The 21,170-nt window shown below is 37.9% G+C and overlaps 2 protein-coding genes across 6 annotated transcripts; both read left to right on the top strand.

Moving 5' to 3' along the window:
• Positions 1-809: 809 nt before the first annotated feature.
• Positions 810-12,942, top strand: LOC135582859 (uncharacterized). Its single transcript, XM_065153789.1, has 8 exons — positions 810-1,837; positions 1,932-2,072; positions 3,848-4,075; positions 4,895-5,102; positions 5,709-5,845; positions 8,937-9,017; positions 12,036-12,102; positions 12,170-12,942. The coding sequence occupies exons 1-8, from the start codon at positions 1,476-1,478 to the stop codon at positions 12,464-12,466; spliced, it is 1,521 nt and encodes a 506-aa protein (XP_065009861.1). The 5' UTR covers positions 810-1,475; the 3' UTR covers positions 12,467-12,942.
• A 905-nt stretch (positions 12,943-13,847) lies between these two features.
• Positions 13,848-20,333, top strand: LOC135582857 (probable protein phosphatase 2C 9). 5 transcript variants are annotated; one of them, XM_065155477.1, is made up of 8 exons: positions 13,850-14,281; positions 14,968-15,070; positions 15,173-15,286; positions 15,380-16,446; positions 18,092-18,334; positions 18,464-18,740; positions 19,629-19,783; positions 19,884-20,333. In XM_065155477.1, the coding sequence occupies exons 4-8, from the start codon at positions 16,408-16,410 to the stop codon at positions 20,049-20,051; spliced, it is 882 nt and encodes a 293-aa protein (XP_065011549.1). In that variant the 5' UTR covers positions 13,850-14,281; positions 14,968-15,070; positions 15,173-15,286; positions 15,380-16,407; the 3' UTR covers positions 20,052-20,333. The 5 variants fall into 5 exon arrangements, with proteins under 5 accessions (XP_065011550.1, XP_065011549.1, XP_065011547.1 ...); XM_065155475.1 differs by having other exon boundaries at positions 15,173-16,446; XM_065155476.1 differs by having other exon boundaries at positions 14,968-15,286.
• Positions 20,334-21,170: the final 837 nt, after the last annotated feature.

Raw genomic sequence — 21,170 nt, 5'->3', positions numbered from 1 at the left:
CTCTCTCTCCCTTGAAATTGACTATTTCTTCTAACCATTTATTCGTCTCCTTCCAAATTGTGTGACATTCTATTAATTTGCTTCCTTGATTTAGTTTGTAACTCGTTGTGGATAGATTATTTTTTTGTATGTTGACTGTTTGATACCGGTGCATGGTCTGCTACTGCCCCAGTCACTTTTCTGATGTTTCTGACATATTAATAGGGATCATTTTGCTACTGATATATATTTCTTTTTAATATTTTTTTTGCTTTAAATTGTGTTTTGCATAGTGGTTTGTTTGTTTCTCTTTAAATGAAACAAGTACACGTTTTACTTTTTCGCTGATGGACTAATTCTCCGTACAATACAAATCCATTCCGTTACTAGCTTTTGAAAGTAATATTTTGGTTCAAATTCAAGTCACGCACTTCCAAGTTGTAGACTCAAAATCTTTACGAGCACACTTTGCAGTGTCTCGGATGACTTATTTTCATTTGCCATCTTGTGTGTAGGTCTCGCATTTTTCATATAGCGATCAGGGTAAATTATAATTTAGCCTGTGTGATTTGGTATTGTCACTTTTTTTTATTTGTGTGCAAGTGGTGAGATTTTCTATTAGTAGTCTAACAGCTAGGTTAATTGACACAGTAAAAATAATTAGGATTTAAATATATATATTCTTTATTTTATTGTGTAATTATCAAGTGGTTGTAAGGTTGATCTTTCATATCACCAAAAGCAGTTTCGATGCTTAATGAATGATAATGGTAATAGTTTCCAACACCTATAGTTACAATTACAGCTATGTGATCCAAAACTTAAAAAAGAGTTTATATGTTGCATCAAAAGCTAGCCAAGGAAGCGACTGCTCCGTAGAATACTGTAGGTTGGTTCAAGAAATGGAGTTCCTAAGTAGAAGAAAGATCCATTTTGATAACTTTTGGATAGTCAAATAATCATTCCCCAGTCAAGATTTTATAAATTCGACTTTAAAAAAAAAACTTTACTCGAGATATCATTTTTCACTTTCGATGACGCAAACAAAATCGACCTGAATTGTTAATAATGGTTTTGTTTTTCGTTGCCAATATTATACTTAGTTTAGATTTGGAAAAACCGATGACAAATACTGATTGTTGTTTTTTTTAATATTAGATTTGGAAAAGAGAGATTTTTCCCTTCCCCTTGTCACCCGTCTTGTGGTAGGTTGGGATTAGGCAAATCTCCCAGGGAATTTTCTGCGGACGTGTCGTTATGTAATGCGTCGCCGTACGGGTGGTTTGTCTACAACATGAAACAGCTGATCCACTCCGACCCATATGTCCAGAGCCGTCCGAGCAGGGGGAATTCGAAGTTTTGCGAATTTTCTGCTTCGTTGGCTCTCCCCTTTTTTTGTATTCTTTCTATCGCCACTCTGCCATAAAACTCTCGAAGCGGTGCGGTCCATCGCAGTCTAGCTTAAGTGTCCTCCTCCTCCTCCTCCTCCGCTTCCCATGTCTCGACCTCGCTCGGATGGTAGCATCGGCGTCGCCACGGGCGGTCCCTCGCTGGCGAACGGCATCCTCGCCAACGGGGATTCTGGTCACAGGACATGCGAGAGCGACTTCCGGGGACTCGATCGGCCTGGGGTGGCTGGTGCTGCGGCGGCTCCTCTTCCTCCTCCTCCTCCTCCTTCGCCCTCGACCCTCCCCGCTGGCATTCGTCGGGCGCCCGACGAGGAGCGGAGGAGGCTCCGGCGTTGCGTCGAGGCAGCGACCAAGGGTTTCGCGATAGGCGCCGGCTTGAAGGGGGGGCTCGCGCTGTTCTCTGTTCTTGTGCGGTTGAAGAGCCGCAGATCCTTGAGGCCGTCCGCCAGGTTCGATCGATAGGGTCTCCCGAGTCCCCTCTCACGCGAGCATATTTTGGTTTTCTTGACTTTTTGATCTTTTTTTATGGGCGTTAATTTTCAGGAAGGCGGGTGTATTCACGAATGAGGAGGCTGTAGTTTTGGCATTGAAGGAGACGCTGAGATATGGGTTGTTTCTGGGGACGTTTGCTGGAGCATATGTTTCGGTGGACGAGGTTATCGCTGCATTCGGTGGCCACAGACGGTAAAGCATGTTGGAATTGGGAAAGTTCATCTTTGTTATGCCTCTTCTATTTTCTTCATGTTCTAGGTTTTTCTCTTCTTTGTTTCATAATTATAGGTGCTTCATGGTCTTATGGGGTTCGATTTCTTCTAGAATTTGCACTGTTCTTAACATTTTAGTAAATCAATGACAAAAAAAGCATACGAGGAGGCAACATTATATGATTATGACAAAAGGAAGGCCTTATTTAATTATACGGAGTCTATTATATCCTTGATTATGTATGTGCAATGGATCTGTACATTGATAGTGAGCTATTGAAAGTGACTTGCCTTTTTTTTTTTCCAGACTGGACTCGGGTGAAACAACCATGACAGATTGATTAGTGATGGCCTGGATTCTTTTTCTGTAGATTAGCTATTACTAGTTGACGAGGATCAAAGTGCCATTGAGATGGGTTTGCTTGCCTGACTACAAAATATGATCTACTGATGCTGTAACACATTCAAAAACAGTAACTCAAGGCATATTGGATGATACATCCATATGGTGTGAGACTTTGAATCTTTGATAATTGAAACTGTACCAACTTGTCCTATTTCAACTTACCGTTGACACTGGGTAGGTCTCCATTAAGTTTCAACAAATTTTGGTGTTTCCAACTTCCCTTTGTAGATTTTGGTCAATCTCGAAATGGCTTTATCTGGTTTTCAGCTTTCTGAACCAATTTCCAGATTTTCCAGAAAAGGTTGATTCCTCAATCTAATTCAATTAATCCAAGGCAATGTGTATGTCCTAGTTGCTGTGAATGATTCCAACCCCAAATGCTCTCTTGGGAACCTTCTTATCACTAAATCCTGTGGGCTATTCGAAGTTCGAATTCTTTTCTGGGAACCCTTTTTAACACTGTAATCATGCTTGTATGCTTGTAAAACAACATGAAAGATCTAGTCTTATGATGATTTCTGTGGGTTCAAGTAGGAACTAAAGTCTCTTCCTAGCTTCCTGCAACCTTGTATGTCAGACATACCATGCTGCGTTCTTCTATGATTCTCGCTTCCACAATGTTTGTCTATGTCCTGTTTTAGATATCATAACTTATTTTGGCTTACCCTTGGTTTTCCTTCTTGAGGATGGTTGTTCATAAGGGAAACATTTAAATATGTCTCTAGAGTTAATTAATTTACTGAGCTAGCCTTTATTGTTGTTCTGAATCCTTTATGTTTGCAAAATGCCTAACATTAGAACAATCTTTGAAGATGCCTTACTTTTATATATATATGTCTCTTTAACTTCATTTTCTATCTAATCAGTATAGTTGTGGTATTAATGTGCTCAATTTTTTGAATATCAAACACACTAGAATTGAACAATTGAGACCAGCATGGTCGGTGTTTTTGCCTAGTGTCATAAGTTGGAATGTGGTTAGCACAAAAGATTTGGAATTCCCTTTGTGCAAAAGTTTTCTAGGGAAAGGCTAACATGTAAGAAGGATAAGTTCTGCTAAATGGTCTTTTTACTGTTGAGATTCAAAGATCAGCAACACATCAAATTGTATTCTATTGCCTGCCCTTTGTTTCTATCTTCCTATCAGAATTAAATAGTAGTGGAAGCATGCCTATAAAACATAAACAGAATGAAAGCCTCTTATGTGATGCTACAGCATTCTCTTGAGTGCTTATGTTAACCATAACTCTCTTTCATCTGTGGTTTGACATCCTTATAAAACCATAGATTTTAAAGGTGTCATGAGAGCTAACAGTTTAATAGAAATTCTGTTTGTTGTTTTGTCTCAGAACTGCAGGTTGGCGATCCCTCATAGCAGGGTTGATTGCTGGTCCATCAATGCTCTTAACAGGACCAAATACACAGCACACTAGCTTGGCTATATACATTCTTATGCGTGCTGCCGTGCTGGCATCACGTTGTGGGATAAAGAGTGAACGATTTGGTGGTGTATGTAGACCATTGACATGGCTACATGGTGACATATTTCTTATGTGTCTTGCCTCTTCACAAATCCTGTATGTTTGATTATACAAATTTTGTTTCATTGTCATTATATCTGGTGATATTTTAATTTGGTCTAGACTATTATGCTTAAATTGATTTATTACGGCAGATCTAATAGTGATATTTCCTAATGTAAAACCATTGTTCTTTGTTGGATCTAGAATTAAAACAAAATCATCTGGTTGTGAAACTGAATGAAACATGCTCAAGATATATGAGGATTTAGATACTTTGTGATGATTAATATGGTGAAATGCTATTCATATTAAATCTAGAAACTGGGTTCAAAATGTCCAGAAGAAGTTTTCAATGTCTTCAACCTTTTGAACTGAACTATTGATTGCTTCTAGCCTTCAGTGTCCAGAAGAAAATTTTATGATGCTTTATTGTTCTTATGCTGCCTCATTTTTTTTTGGTTGAAAATTGTTAAATACAAACTTTTTATTCCCATTGATATGTTTTTCATTTAGAAAATTTTGCTTCTCCCTTTGAGAACTACTTTTGACAGATATGTTTAAGCATAACTTGAAAGAAAATTTTGTCTGGAATATTTAGGTTCAATACAAATGCGCTGATGCATCAAATTTTTGTGACTCTACGTTCTACAACTCTATTCCATGTCAACTGGCTAGATAGTGTTTTTGTACTTTGATACTGGTCCAGATAAATGAATTGGTTGTGATCAGGTCGTTGGATATGCCATCCCATGATTCGTCTTGTCTTATAAAAAAAAAAATCCACCTATTACTATAATTTATACCATTACCCTTTTATTGTATGGATTTAAATTTGATTTTGGTATATTTTATCATTTATCTAGTTTTTGGCAGGTCTGCTTACATTCTGAAGCAAGATAGTTTGCCATCATCATACAAGTCATTTCTTAATAAGCATGGTGGAAAAGATGCTGTCATCCTCCAGGGTGTTAAAGAAATTGCATCCAGTATTCCTTTTTCCAATTTAGACAAGATTGAGAAGTATTACAAGTCTATCGGTGTTGATGTGAAACTAGACCCTAACATGAAAGTTCCATGCTCGGTGTGTAATCTGATGTTTTCGTTTTTCTTTAAATTAATAGCCATTCCTGGGGTCTTTTGTGTAATTTTATGAATATGCTCACAAATTTTTATCGGTTCTTTGTTCATTGATGATAGTTGTGCATTCGTCTTTTGTTGTTCAACTGAATTTGTTATAAGTGAGACTTGTATGATCATCCACTTCTGCCGATAACTCTGATTATGCCTATCTTTTAAATTTTCTCCGTATTAGCTGCTGGTGTTTAATTCAACAAAAGAAGTCTTGTGGTTTACCAAATTTTCTAGAATGTGACTATACAGGTACTTTGCTTAAATTAAACTCATGATTGTACATTTTAGGAGTTGGAAGACAACATGTTTGTTGTTTGGATCTAATATGGTATGTAAACTGTAATTAGGTTTCAGAAACAGAAGATTGTTTATGACTGCTGGTATCAACTCTCGGTTTTAAGATGTCCCCATGTTGGTGGATGAAGTTTGGATTTATATTATTCAAAAATAATGATTTTTTGTAGATGAACCTCAGAATTTATCTACTTGCACACTTATAGTGTGACTCCTAATGTTAGATTTATTCATCAATTACAAAAGTTATTGATTTTTGCAGATTGTTCATGGCAATCAATCTTGTTCTAGGCATTTCATAACTTTCCTTTTCCAAGAATACGGAAGAGCAATTCCAGTTTATCTTCCAGTCTACTTGGTTCCTGCACTTATAGTTCATCGTCAGGGTCTTTTGAAAAGGTATTGAGTTTACCTCTTAACTTATTCTGTAAAGAAAGCTTGAATAGTTTTTCATTTCTATTCCTCTTTAAGTTACATTGCTAGTCTGTGATCACTGATTAGGGTAAAAAAGCATTTACATAAATTTAAGAATTATAAATTCATTTGTGCATAGTCTTTGCTCATTTATTTCCAGTCGGTAAGAAGTCAAGCTTCATTGCTCATTTATTTCCAGTCGGTAAGAAGTCAAGCTTCAAGATTTAGGCCTTAGAAACAAAATAATCTTTTGTCATTAGTTTGTTTGGTTCATGGTAAACATTCAAAAGTCTTCCTTGTACATCTATTATAGCAATTATCATGTTGACTTATTTGGGGTGCATTTGATATATCCTCGTATATATTTTTAATCCAATCTTATTACTTTATGGAAAATTTCTCAACCATGAATATCTGAGGAAATTTTGAGTTCCCCTACTACTTGTCATGGTGCAAGTACACCAAGTCAAGGGCATGTTTGTTTTGTAAGCTTGTTTCTTATCATGCACAAATTGATGCCTGAAAATTTAGAGCTTCTTTAGTTAATTCTGTATAGGAAGGGACTAGGTTTATATTGAAATTAAGATGTGAAGTATGTGTATTTGCTTGAACTATTGTCTAAATTGTGTTGAACGATGTGATAACTTGGTACAGGATCATGAGTGGGATAAGCATTTCTCTTGGACCGGTACGAAATGAGCGGCGCATATCGGTCCGAACGCTGACCGGTATGTGGACCCACCCCAGTCTAGTCTGTCGCATAAGAGAAGTGGGAAACCCTAATTCCCACTTCTCACTTCGCTCGGGCGAGTGCCTGGGCGAGCACCTAGCACCTCGGGCGTTTTTGGACCGTGGCGCCTTTTGGCGCCTAGCGCTTTTTAAATCACTGCTCACGTAGGTAGCTATCGGGCCGGAGTGCAATCACGAACTCACTACACATCGCCACATCTCAGGTAAGTCTTTCTCCTCTTCCTCGTCCTCCTTCATCCTTCGTCGCTTCCTCTCCTTCCCTCTTTCTTCCTCCTTCCACCGCCCCTTCCTCTTCTCCCTTTTTTCTTCCTTTCCTAAACACCAGTACTTACCAGTGTACCGACACATGGTACACCGGTACAGATTGGTACATGCTGGCCCAAAGAATCTCCAAGTCGGGTCTGGTACCCAGTTTGGCAAACCCTGATCATGATATGATATCATTATGTTAGATGGAAAAGTTTCAGTGTCACTTAACCATAGGAAGAGCTTGGGTATCAAAAAAGCATGCATCCGCATAAGTTTTATTGTCTCACCATTTTCTACTAGTCATTCTGTGATGTTTTTGCAGTAAAGATTTTGGAATGTCCATTTATTTCACCCCAAGTGTCCTAAATGCTATGAAATATGTTTGTGGTGCAAGAGTGGCTTTTGAAGTGTAAAGTTTGGTTGCTTAGGATGAGATTGTGGTATTGTCCTGTGAAGATGCCATTTTATATGTCATCTGTAAAGCTACATGTGTAGATTTCTTTTTCAAACTAGGGCAGCTTCTTCAAAGATGTGATCATTGAGTTAAATACTTTCTTTATAATAACAATTACATTGTTAGCATTAAACAGGTCCATGCTGCACACTTTGACCCTCCTTAGACCCTCATTGGCAGAGAGCCTTGAGCACCCGTCTGCACTTTTAGACTAGGCTAAACTTGCCTAGATGATAATTCTAGTCCAACATCATAGGGTCTGAAAGTTATGTGACCCTATGACAGGTAATTTCTTGAAATATCTGTGGTATGTTTGGTCACTCATGTTTAGTCCAGTCTTGCTTCTATAAGTTAAAATCTTTCTAAATCTTGAAGGTTAAAAGAGTGGTGGAAACTTAGAAATGCCATTAACATAATGTCTTGATTACATGGATGTAGTCTCACATTGGATGTGCACGAGAGATGTTGGTTCCTGTATAGGCAATGAACCCAAAAAACACAATGGCTAGCTTTTCTGTGTGGTTCTGGTTCATGTCCAAAATCCTGCACTTAACAATCTAAAGAGTTCCATGAGCTCACTTTGTGACTGTTACAAAACATTTTTTGTAACCTCTGTATACTTTGATTTGCAAAAGAAAATTTGTTTTACTGATAAGATAGAAGCAGGCTTATCTTTGAACCAGTAGAAATGTAATATAAGTGTCACCTTTTTCAATCATTATTTCAAGGGATCAGTCATGATATTATGGCCTATCAAGGGTCTGGATGAATTTGTGGCTTCATCTAAATGTGTAAAATGTAATAGTCGCATTTATGAGCTAAGTACTCTGCCACTGAATTAGCAACCTGAATAAAATAAATAGGATATATAGATTCAAATTAAAAATCAAATAAATTGCACTGCATGACCTCATTAAACATTGAGGACACACAAGTTTGGATATATTTGGTTCATTTTGATTTTGGAGCAAACATCATGGATAATGCCTATGGTAGAGTGAATTCATGGAGAATCTATACATGATTTTGATCCTTTTAATAATTGTAGCTTGTATCTGTCTTTCTTCATTTACTGGTGAAGACCCAAAATCATCTAACTGACTTTTCAATAATGGGCATATAGTTTTGTGTGCTTCTTGGTCATCACTATTTTTTTTTCATTTTCAGCTTCTTTAGTCATTTTTTTTGGAGTTGTTATAGCTACATTTGGTGTAATGCTTCTTCTACACCTTACACATTCATGGTTTTTGGTCTCTAGTCTTATAGCTAAAATCAAATATGATTAATTTTGCTATAGATATTGGATAAGATCCTAACATTTGTCAGTGAATTTTCAACATCTACCACTGAGAAGCAGATATTGAATATTTTCCCAAATGATTTATTTGGTTTTTTATGCTGTCAGACTTGATATAAAAGTGCTTGGCGAGGATCCTTTCTTCTATAAACTTAAAAATGGAACTTTCTTTTTTGTTCTCCCTCAATTTTGACATCGTGGTATTCTGTATTTTATTTTTGATTTTTGACCCTCTAACATCGTCCTCTTCGGAGAGTTGCCTTTTCACCATATCACAAATTCGTACTAAATGTTTGTAATGGTTCTCTTATTTTGCGCCTATGCAGGCCTTACACAATTCTGGGGAAGAGTCTTCTGGGAACTGCAAGATCCAGCCTGTTCCTCTCTGTATATTGTGCATCTGCCTGGTTAGCTTTTGCTCTCCTCTCTTATACACATGCTAGCCATTTGTTTTTGTCAGATTCATTTGCCTAACTATCTGTCTGTTTCAGTTGTTTTTATAACAAACTTAGCCTGGTTCATCAATGTAGAAGATGATTATGCTTTCCATCTGTAAAAATCAGTCATTTGTGGTAGAGGGGCTAGAAAACAGTCCTAGACTTGATTCACCTAATTTTAGTAGGCAAGCTTTTTCTGTCTATATTTTATGTTGCATGATGTGATATCTGAGTACCAGTATCATTTATCTGTTATTTGAACCAGAATTGAAATAGTGATTTTGATGGAGAACCCTCAAGCTTTACAAAAGATTTTAGAAAAGTTTATTTTAGGTAAAGATATCAACAAAAGTCATCAATTATTTGGTCTAGAAATTTTAAGACTTGTATTGAAAATTAAAAAGTCTTTTGGTCTTTTTAGGGACTCCTTTTGTATTAAGTGCACTCATGTACTATTTAGGTATCCTATAAGTCATATTTTGGATTTATGAAAGACATACTATTTACCTAGGAGATTACTCTTTGAAAATTAATATCTTTATTAATTATACCAAGGCTCCTAAACCCCTAAAAATAGTGGAGCTTGTTAATGGATCAAACATCTCAGATTTGAGTAAAAAAAAGGCTTGCATCTTCTCTTTCCTAGTCTCTTATACTCTTCTCTTGCTATCTTGCTCTCTTGCTTTCTCTCTACATCTCTTCTCTCTACTTTGTTTTACATTAGTTTGGTATTAAAGCCAGGTCTCTACTCCTCTCTTCTCTCTACACTTTAGATTTTAAGATTACGCTTATCACTAGCAGTAGAGAGAATAGCATGGGCATCTTCAATTTCTAGTTCGTTTCCATCACCTTAGCAGGTTTCGAGTTCAACTACTTGGTCTACTTCTTCGATTTGATCCTCTGGTTCTTGCTTTAAGATAAGGGTACATTGAGGATAACGAGAGGCAATGTGACCTTTATGGCAATAATGACACTAGATTGAAGACGAACTAGTTTGAGAATCAATAGTTAAACGAGTTGGACGAGTCATGGTTGAGCTAGGATTATTGCTATTAGTAGGGATTTTTGGCTTGATAGAGCCACTAGGGGTAGATTGGAAAATAGTTCTATTGTCGAGAGATTGAGAAGTCTTCGTTAAGGGAGACTTCCCGTTGAATGTCAAACCTCAACTCATTAACAAATCTTCGAACAATGATAATTTGGTCATCTTCTATTTCACACCTAGGTAAAAGTTTCTCAAATTGGGCCAAGCACTCTGCTACACTAGAATTCAATTGTTTAAGGTTTAACTATTGTTCAACAAATTGGCTTCGAAAGTAGGTTGGTAAATATTTCTTCTTGAGTTTTTGTTTCACTGATTTCCTATTGAGTGATACGAGGCTCTTGACGGTGTTCGAGACTATGTTGGACATGTTGCCAATATTTTCTAGCTGACCCTACCAGTTTCATTTTTGCAAATTGTACACGTTCAATATCAATCATTCCAGGCCACTCAAAGGAGCCTTCCGTTACCAGTCAACAAACATATTTGGGTCAAACCTACCATCAAAGTCCGGCATATTCACTGACTCTTCTAATCATTTCCCCCAGTCTGATGGTCAAACTGAGGATGTTAATCATTCGTTAGGAAATCTTTTTAAATGTTTAGTTGGGGAGAAACTCGGAAACTGGGACTTAACCTTACCCATTATCGAATTTGCATATAATAACTCAATTAATCGCTCTACTAGAAAAAGCTAATTTCAAACTATCTTCGGCTATACTCCTTACACCCCCCATTGACCTTGTACCCCTTTCACTTGACTATCGTGCCTTAGGGCTAGCCCACTCCTCTCAACGTATTCATGATTTGCATGCTGAGATTCGACATAAAATTGTCCTAAGTAATGAAAGTTATAAACTTGGTACTAATATATATTGTAAAAGTCAATAGTTTTAAGTTGGCAACTTTGTTTTGGTTAGTGTTCGTCTTGAGGGATTTCTTAAAAACTCATTTAAAAAGTTGCATGCCCGAGCCATTGGTTCTTTTCCTATTATCCAAAAATTGTGATCTAATGCATATATGCTCAATTTGCCTTCCGACTTAAATATTAATCTAGTTTTTAATGTGGAGAATTTAACTTTAAATCATGGCATTTTTTAGCGTCTTTTGTCTATCGGTGTTTCTGCATGTGACAATTCTCCCAAAGTACCGATTTTCCCATAACATAGGGATGACGTAGAAGCAATTTTTGATGACCGCTTTGTTATATGTGCTACTAGTATTACTCAACACTTTTTTGTCAAGTGGCGTGATCGTCTAGCTTCCAATGCTACTTGGATTACTTTGGAAGAACTTCGTGACTTTGCACTAGACTTATTGAACCAATACCTTGCAGATCATTCTCCAGGGTCAAGTTGTTTTCCACCAGGGGAGAATGACAGAGAACCATCGAGTTTTACAAAGGATTTTAGAAAAATTTATTCCATACAAAGATATCAACAAAAAATCATCAATTAGTTGGCCTAGAAATTCTAAAAATTGTGTTGAAAATTGAAAGGTTTATTGGTCTTTCTAGGGATTCATTTTGTATTAAGTACACTCATTTACTATTTAGATATCATATAAGTCATATTTTAGATTTCTAAAAGACATACTAATTCCCTAGGAGATTATTCTTGTGAATTATTATCTTCATTAATTGTACTAAGGCTCCTAAACCCCTATAAATAGTGGAGCTTGTTAATGGATCAACTTGCTTTCTCTCAACTTCTTTCTTCTCTCTACTTTGTTTTACATCATATTCATATCTTATCAACGATGAATGAGACATCATTCATGGATCTCCATATACCAATCTTTTTATGATCTCTATGGTATGGTTTTTAAATAGATGAGCTATTAGTAGTTTATGACTTCAAATTCATCTAAAATACAGTCACAATTGCTAAACCAGTCTGAGTTATGCTGTGATCTTGTGATCAAATGTCAGTGATTTTCTTTTGTAGGGCTTGGACTTGCCTGCTTTTCAGAATCCTTAAAAGATGCAACATTCCAATGGTCGCAATTGGCACAGTAAGTTTACTCGTCAGGTGTTTGTTTATCATCGACAGTATTGGTTACTAAATCTGGTCAATTACAGTTTCCTACTGGCCTGGCCTTACTAATTGAGAAAAAGACTAGAAGGATCGAGATATCTTTGTATTGTCTAGCCCGAGCAATCGAGAGCTTCTTCACATGCTTGGCTGATGCCGGACTGTTACCTCAAGCATCAAAGTTTAAGCGAGCTGATGTGGCTGTATTCAGTTTAGCCACAGCCATTATCATGCACTGCTATGCACAAGAAAGAGAGGTGTTCCGATCAAAGTACTTGAATGTACTCGACTGGGTCTTTGGTGTGCCCCTATCACCTGACAACGAACACGTCAAGAAGTCATAAAAGATTTGGATCTGGTAATCTAACAGGATGCAACACAGACGTCAATGTGTTGATGTAAATTAGTTTTGGTTCAAATAGATGGACCAGTATAGTTCACAGAAGATAAAGAGTATGACCGGCTTCATTTTCTCAATCAATTTTGCCAAGTTTTGAGCCTGCTAAAAAGCTAAAAGATCTGGTTCTTTTCAGCTACTGTAAAGGAGGCAGAGTTTCAAGCTCATCTTGCCGCCTTACAGGTAATGAAGGGATTACTCCATAAATCTACTCTCTCCAGAAGAATCTTACTGAGCCTGTACTTGTATTTCTTTGTTGCTGAAAGGAACTACTATTGCTATGACAGTGTGGTACAGTTTTTGAGACTGCTAGGTTTTTTTTTTAGCAGAATAAGATTTGTCTGCAATTTGATTCATTTAAACCATTGTATCACATCTATTATATTATTTTGATTACTTCTATTGATTTGTCTGTTTGATCAATCTTGTTTTGATGTACATGAAAAACTGTGTTGTGGCTTCCAAATATTGATCTAGCTGGAAAGGCAGTGATTAGCAAGTAAAAATTTTTGATCAATCTTGTTTTGTAATGCTGTATTTTAGAATTAGATAGAGTTGTGTTTCCTCAACTCATCACTTGCAATGGTTGACATTTAAAGAAACAAAGGTAAAAGCATCTGTTTCTTTTGTTCTTCCAGGTTGCACTTCAAGCTTGACCAATCATGTTGAAGAACTTGGTTCACATTGTTCACAGGTCAGTCAAATCTTCTAACAAATGTTACAAACTAGAGTTAAGATTCATGCTCTGTACGGTTTTCTAGCACCAGTTGCAAATCTTTGTCACAATTTTCTCCAGCTTAGTGCATATTTCTTGACCCAAGCTATAAAGATCCCTTTTGGTACGACTTAGTGCATACTTGGTCCTTTCTCCACATTAGATGATGCTTGATATGATCATGGGAGGGATATCTTGGTCTTTCCTCATAAGATAGGTAAGAGAACGTAATCTTCACGAAGCATCGCTCCATCAATCGTGTGTCTTCGAGATTCATGCTGATAGATCGATTAGTAAGAAAGGTGATAACACCTAATCTTCTCCGAAGCATCCCTTTTGTCAATTGTGCCTCTTCGAGATTCATATTGATATATCCATCGTTGAAGTATGATAAAATTCGGAATATGAATTCACCATTTTTTGAGCAATAATTCCCTCAATTACCTTTCTACATATCTCGTATCAAAACTGAAGTTAAGGGTCTTTAGAGAAACAATAGCATTTTTTTTGGAAAATAATAACATTATAATCAAAGACATATTAGAACAAAACCTTTCACCTGTATTTTCCACTGCCAGTCCATAATTACTCCCATCATCACCGGATAGACGAACCCTCAAAATCCCTAAATTCTAAAACCCAACAGAAAAGAAAGAAGACGAACAAAGGCGGAAACTTGAATCTGACATCGTCTTGGACGATGCCCCTCTTGACGGTGAATCGGTGGCAGACGAGGGCGCTCTCCTCGACTTGGATCCCGAACTGCGCGCGGCTGAAGCGGCGGAGGAAGTCCCCAGAGTCCAGCTTCCTGGCCCCCGCGAGGGCCTTCCACTCGATCCCGGAGAGGATGTGGCGGAGGAAGTCGGCGTCGAGCTCCACCTCGTCCTTAGATATATATGAGATGGTGCAGTTCCCGTTCGATCACTGATGGACGTTACGATATTTCTGCTCACAGTCGATGGTAAGAGGTTAGGTGCTCAAATACGCTCGAGAATGGAGTGGAGTGCAGTCCAATCCCGTGGAAGCTTACCCAAATAGCATCACGAGGTTGCTTTTCTTGTACAAGTCAAGCTTTTTGGAGAGCAATTTGCACTTGTTAGCACTCTACCAAATAGGTCAACACTGTTTAACTGGTTAAAGGCATCCCACCATTCTCCTTTGGCAGAAAGCTCTGCTCCTCCAAGCTCATCTCTTCGATGACCACCTCTCCTTTTGAATCCATAACTGTTGCCCTGTTTAGTTCCTTGCTAAGCTAATGCAAATTCTGAACTCTTCTTCTTCTTCTAAACATCACGGATCACAAGACAACAAGACAAAGGCCCCCTTGTTAGTGTTGGGAAAGTAAAGAAAATACAGATAATGGAACAAGATCATGTTCTTGGTATCAGTTACACAAGGAAAGTTTTCCTTTTTTCCTTTTGTTTAGAAGAAAAATAAACAGAGTAAACTTGTTTCTGCATGAATAATTAGAAGATTTTTTTTACATTACTTTTGATAATTTCTTGATTCTAATATTATTCTCACTTTATAGCATCAGCTTAAGGACTTTTGACTCTGTAAAGAATGATCTTGTCTATCACACTCTTCTACCCTTTTCCAGTGGACCATGTGTAATCATTCCCTTTGGTGGTGCTCTAAAGCACCACCTTTGTTTCTGTTTGTTCTACAACATTTTGCTAACATGTTATCCTTTTTAATCTAATGATGACTGTTCTTTCTTTTGTTGTATGCAGATTTAAATTCCATCTCTCTAAAGGTGACAAACAATCACCCTTACAAGTGGTAGGGACATGTGTTCACATCAAGCTAGTCCCTTTGGCAACTCAATTTGTTCAGGTTTTTCCTACTCCACTCTCCACTAATGCTACCTTTGTGTCTTTTTCTCTTACATTATATTCCTTTCTGTCGCTTCCTTTTCCATTCTTTTGTTTCAAACAGGATTATTATAGGATCAGGCCATGTTGCTCATAGGTGATTTTTCCCTTGAATTACACACAAGCTTCTATTTTGGCAACTCCAAAGGTGATGATTTCAGCTTAATCTTCCAAAGAGGTAAATGTGGATTTCCTGTATATGGCATATGTGCACAATATGTTATCACTTCTTCTCGTGCATTTTGACAACCTAAATCCTTGATCTGATTAGCTTAGAGTTGATAGTTGTTGGATCACCAAAAGTACTACCCAAGTGTCAGTGTCAGCATATCATCCTTCAACCTCTCCGCCGACGATGGTGCGTCCTTCTTCTCAAACAGTGCATGTAGTTGGCGCACATTAAATCCGTCACTGTATCGTGATGGAGAGAGAGATCGTCTGCATACTGTAGCAGCACTTCCATGCCTGTGCGACATTAATTGTCTGGCCGGTCAAACTGCTGCGGTATCAGGGTTCTCCCAGGGTTCAGGTTTTGTTGGCAATCCATCGGTCGGCGATGGGGGTCCGTCGTCTGGTGTGGTTGAAAAATCCTGAACCCGGGGTTGGCCGGCGCAGGAAGTGAGGTCAAATGCTTCCCCTTGGATTTTAATGGGTGCAAGGGGCGGGGGGACCGCCGTGGTCGGTCTGCCGCTGCAGCTCACGAGAGCACTTGGTCAACTTTTCTTTTGGAATCTAAGCAGCAGCCGATTGGCACAACATGGGAGGTCTCAACGTGGAGCAGTCAAGTCAAATCGGGTCAACCACTTCCTTTGTCTTTGGTGCCCACACCTGCGCCGAAAGGACTGTGTGGATGCGTTGGGGAGGACGACGGTAGGCAGCGGGCAGTTCCCAATAAATTCCACTCTTCGCTGTCCCATCACCTCACGGGGGTCAATACTTGCATGTGTGTCGTGCCGTACCGGGAGCCAGCAAAGTCAACAGATGGGAGCCTGTCGCTGTGGCCCCGCCCCTCCTCCTCTTGCTATTTCACAATCGGCGCTTTGGTCGCTTCTCTCGTCTTCCCCAAATCGATTCTTTTTTGCTTCAAGAGGGACATAAAGATCCGATCTTTGCGCTCGTCGTCGCCACCAAATCTTGGATAAAGGTTTGATCTTGGCGGACGATTTCGCGGAATCGGTGGGGTTCTCTTTTGGGATCGAGGGTTTTAGCGGTGTGACCGTCTTCGAAATCGCAAACTGCGGGATTGGTATGGATGAGCACTTCAGGATTTAGCTGGTGGGAGTATATCTGGGGATTCTTATGGACAAGTTATGCTGCTTCAGTGGTTCCTGCTCTCAGGTGAGAGATCGCTTGACCTAGATTGTTTTTCTTATGCCTTGTTTATGGCATATGGATTCTTGATATGTTGGGCATTGGAAATTTCTAGTTTTAGATTGATCGGAGTTCCATTTCTGTTTCCTTTTCTATCAGTCTTTGACCGGTGGAGTGGGGAAATTAAAGAACAGTTGAGCCCTCTGGTTTTTCTTTTCCATGTCCATAATGTTTCCATCAGCACTGTCTCATATTAGGAATTAATTTCCTTTTGGGACTTGATCAATTTCATTACCTTGTTCAAATAACAGTTCTTCTGTTCTTTATAGGAAGTCCACCCTCGGTTAGTGATTACTCTTTTAGGAACTCACTACATTATCAAACGCTAAGGAAATTTAGAAATATATTTGGAAGAATTGACTATAGTTTTTCGTTTTGCAGCAAAGATACTCTTGAAAATACGAAGGACAAGAATGTTTGGACTTGAAGAACATTCTTACCAGAAAAAAAGAATTTCCTCAATAATTTGTAAGATTTAAAAAGCTATGGGTGTAGCTGCATTACTTGTTTGGCGAGTTAACAAGAATCTGTTCAGATGCCAACCATCATATAGGATCAATTCCTAGATTTTAGTAACTACAGGCTGAACTGAAAGTTCAGTAGACTCAAAAGTATAGAATATGTGCATTGAGCTGTCTGATCCGTCATACACTCCGGTTAAAAGTTGAAAGGCCATATGAGAGAGACCCATGACCACTAAGCCTGACGGCAGACTGCAGAAAATAGTTGGTGGTATCAACCCGATGACAATTCAGCATCTAACACTACTGCCAATCTTTTGGCGAGGAAAATTTCGGCTGATTTGGAGCTGCCACAGACTTAAATGTGTAGTTTTTAGATAAAGAGTTTTTGATGTTTTCTGCATTCAATCTCATGCAGTCAAGGTGCATTCAAACTAAATTTTACTCACAATTTTTACTCATGCCATCAAAGTGACAGGTTTTGCTATGAGAAGCTAATTTTTTCTAAGGCTCAAATGAACAAGGGAGCCACTAAAGCAAACCTGAACCAGAGTCAGATATAGAGAAAGTACTGGCATGCATGAGAAAGATATCAGTACAGTGAGATATGCCTATGCAAACTTTTTGGCTTGTTTAACTCAAAAGATTTATTTGTAAAATTTCATTTTTGTGTCATCCGAAATATGGAAAACGATATTCTAGTTTTTTTTCTAAGGCTCAAATAAGCAAGGAAGCAACTCAACATAATCTGAACTAGAATCAGATATGGAAAAGGGGGCAACTAAGTCCAGTTCCTTTTTAGTTCTTTGGATTGTGGTTCCCTTATAGGAGTCATCTGCTCTTGAATAGCATCTTTATACACTAAATGATTTGAAGTAGATACATAATCAGTGCTCTATAAGGATTATGTTCATGCTGTTTTTTTTCTTCTATTATTAGAAACTATCTTCAATTTTGTGAAATTAAACTGTGTGTTGCACATATTACCTCTGAGGTTATTCATATTTACATGATAGGATGCTTCTGTTACAATTCTAGTTACCAATCTCTGGAGATTATCATCTTTCATCTTATGTTAGCTCCCATAGACTCGGAAATTTCGGTGGCATCCACCTCATCACGTCATTAGGTTGAAAATTGCTGCGATATAGCTTGCAGGTCATTCTTCAAATGATGCTGGTAAAGGAAAAAGTTCTCTGAGTGGTGTAAAAATTACTTATGGTTTTAGTCTTGTAAAGGGGAGGGCTAATCATCCAATGGAAGATTATCATGTTGCAAAGTTCATCCAGATAAGGGGGCAGGAGCTTGGTCTCTTTGCTATATTTGATGGTCATTTGGGTGATGATGTACCTGCCTATTTACAGAAGCATCTGTTTACTAACATTCTTAAAGAGGTGTGATATGACTTTTTTTTTTATTTTCCTTTTCTATGATAAAATATCAACTTATAATTATTTTTTTCATGAAAACAAGCAACTACTAGCGAGTAAATTATCTAAATCTATTTTTCTTCCATGATTTAGGAAGATTTTTGGAATGATCCAGGAGGAGCAATTTTCAAAGCCTATGGAAAGACTGACAAGGCAATTTTGTCACAAAGTCCCGATCTAGGACAAGGTGGATCGACAGCTGTTACTGCAATTCTCATGAATGGAACGAGATTGTGGATTGCTAACATTGGTGATTCACGAGCTGTTCTTGCAAAAGGTAGAGAGGTTATACAATTGACTGTTGATCATGAACCCAGCACTGAACGTGGAAGTATCGAGAATAGAGGTGGATTTGTCTCGAACATGCCAGGTTTGTACATTGTCCTCAAGAAGTCTCATACATGCATCCTTTTCTCTTCAAGCCAACTCCCTACAATTTCAACTTTCGATTGCATCTAACTTTATTTACATCTTAGCAACCAGAATGGCTATGAATGAGTAGCTTCTTGCAACTATAAATATTCTGAAAACAATTTACGCCAAGTTCAAAGGATATTGCAAAACCTAATGAATATTTCAACTTGATGAATATAAGGTTTCATGTTGCTACACATGTTCCCTACTTAAGAGCTTATACTTAATCTTCTTACATTTGAAACATGAAAGATGAAACCTTGTTCGTACTATGCATCACTTCTTATCTGAAACCTTGTCTTATTGGCTTTGCCTCCAAAAAGTTGGTACTTTGGGGATAGCAAATGCTTCTATATCATCTCATTGTTTATCTTTCATCCGACATGAGAAATTTGGCTATATTTAGCATCTTTGTGAGACATTAATACATAATTAGGATCTCAGGCATGTTATCTGTGATTTTTTTTTTGTTGAAAAATTGTGCTTTTCCTTATTTTATATGAAACATTCAATCAAATATGCTCGACGCACAACACAGCATACACCAATTTTTTGAGGGTTAAATACACTCACTTATCAAAGGTTGAGGTTTGAAATCTCATCCGACATATTTGAAGGTTGGGATTCGAAATCTCATTTGACATATTTGTCAGCTAGCTTAAGCTTTGACGGTGGACGGTAAAGTCTTTAGATCAAGTTTCATCTTCACCCCTTATCCCTTGCCCAAAAAAAAAAGAAGAAGGTAAACATGTAATATATTCTTCATGATGTTATCATTTGTATCTGAAACAAGGATCCATATCAGTTGAGACAAATGCTGATTGTTATAATATTATGATATCAGGAGATGTACCCAGAGTTAATGGTCAATTGGCTGTTTCCCGTGCTTTTGGAGACAAGAGCCTCAAATCCCATTTGAGCTCAGATCCCGATATACGCTTTGAGGACGTGACTGCTGATTGTGATCTACTCATCCTTGCAAGTGATGGCCTGTGGAAGGTTTGCATCTTAGGCCTTTTAAGCCAGTAATCGAGTACTCCCTTATGTATTAATTAGCTGACCAACATCCAAATACATGGATTTTCCCGATCCTGTTTAGGTCATGAGCAATGAAGAGGCAGTCGATATTGCTAGAAAGGCTAAGGATCCACAAGCAGCAGCTAGGCTTTTGACAGCTGAAGCAGTGAATAAAGCTAGCAAAGATGACATCTCTTGCATTGTTGTCCAACTAAGGGCACAGAGGTGTGATGGTTATGGACGACCTTGAGGAAGTCATCAATAGACACATGCAGGATGGCATAAACCTCGAGCTGAATGTGCGCAAAGGTGCAGTCTGTCATTGCCTACCAGATGGTAGGAACTAAATTAGATCTCTTGTGCGGTTCGATTCTTCTGTAAATTGCTTCTTCCTTCATTAGGGTTTGGAAAGTGTGGTATTGTTTGATTTCTTCGGCACATTAGTTAATGAAAGTTTCTCTATGTGTTTGTCAGCACGGAAACTGAGTTCTCAAGATTTGGTTAGATGGCTTTGCCTTCTATTTCTTGGCTACTTGTTAACACTGGAAGCTGGATCATGCTTTGCCTATTCGTTATATGCTTAAAAATGATTGAATTTTCTATTCTAATTTAGTGGATCCTTTTTCTATTCATTCAAGATGCCAAGAAGAGGCAGCTGTGTAATTTGACCTGTTGGATTGATATATTGGTTGTCACCCGAATCAGTGTGTTCATTGTTGTGCCAATGAAATGCAGCTAAAGAACAATGAATCTAGTTTATTGCAGATATCAAATTCTTATGGCTTGTTAATAGAAAGAAATATAGCTATGAGAATGTGGGAAAGCTAAGTGATGTAATTTTTTTATTTAAACAGCATAAATATAACATAAATGTATGTAATCCAAATAGGCATCATGCAGCATCCCATTTTGAATTGATTTATAAGTATTTGATAGGTGTATTATTACTGATTTGTGCTTAAATTATTTTGGATCATGTGGTTCTAGTCCTGTCAAGTTAACATGTCAGTTGTCTGACAAAATCTCTTGTAGCCATAAAATTACATGCATATTACAGAATCTCTCTTCCAACCTCAAAGAATTCTTTGCATGAGAAGATCTGCTCTTCTTATTTTTATAAAAGAATGAATAAATAAATCAACAAACATAAGAATGCATCTGATATTTCCCTTTTTCTTTTCAAAGTTGGCAGGCCTTTGTAGGACTGAGACAAATTGCAGATACAGATGGATCAGCCCTCCAAAGAGGAATTGGTCAACAAGGTATGGTTGCCACTGAGGCTCCACATCAACTTGCATTTTAGTTGGCCTACCACAGGATGTTTCATAGACTTGGCAGGTTATTCTGGTAATTCTCCTGCTAGGAGGAT

The sequence above is a fragment of the Musa acuminata genome, chromosome BXJ3-6 (assembly GCF_036884655.1).
Source record: "Musa acuminata AAA Group cultivar baxijiao chromosome BXJ3-6, Cavendish_Baxijiao_AAA, whole genome shotgun sequence".
In the NCBI taxonomy this organism is placed as follows: Eukaryota; Viridiplantae; Streptophyta; class Magnoliopsida; order Zingiberales; family Musaceae; genus Musa; species Musa acuminata.
This window is presented reverse-complemented; position numbering and strand designations above follow the sequence as displayed.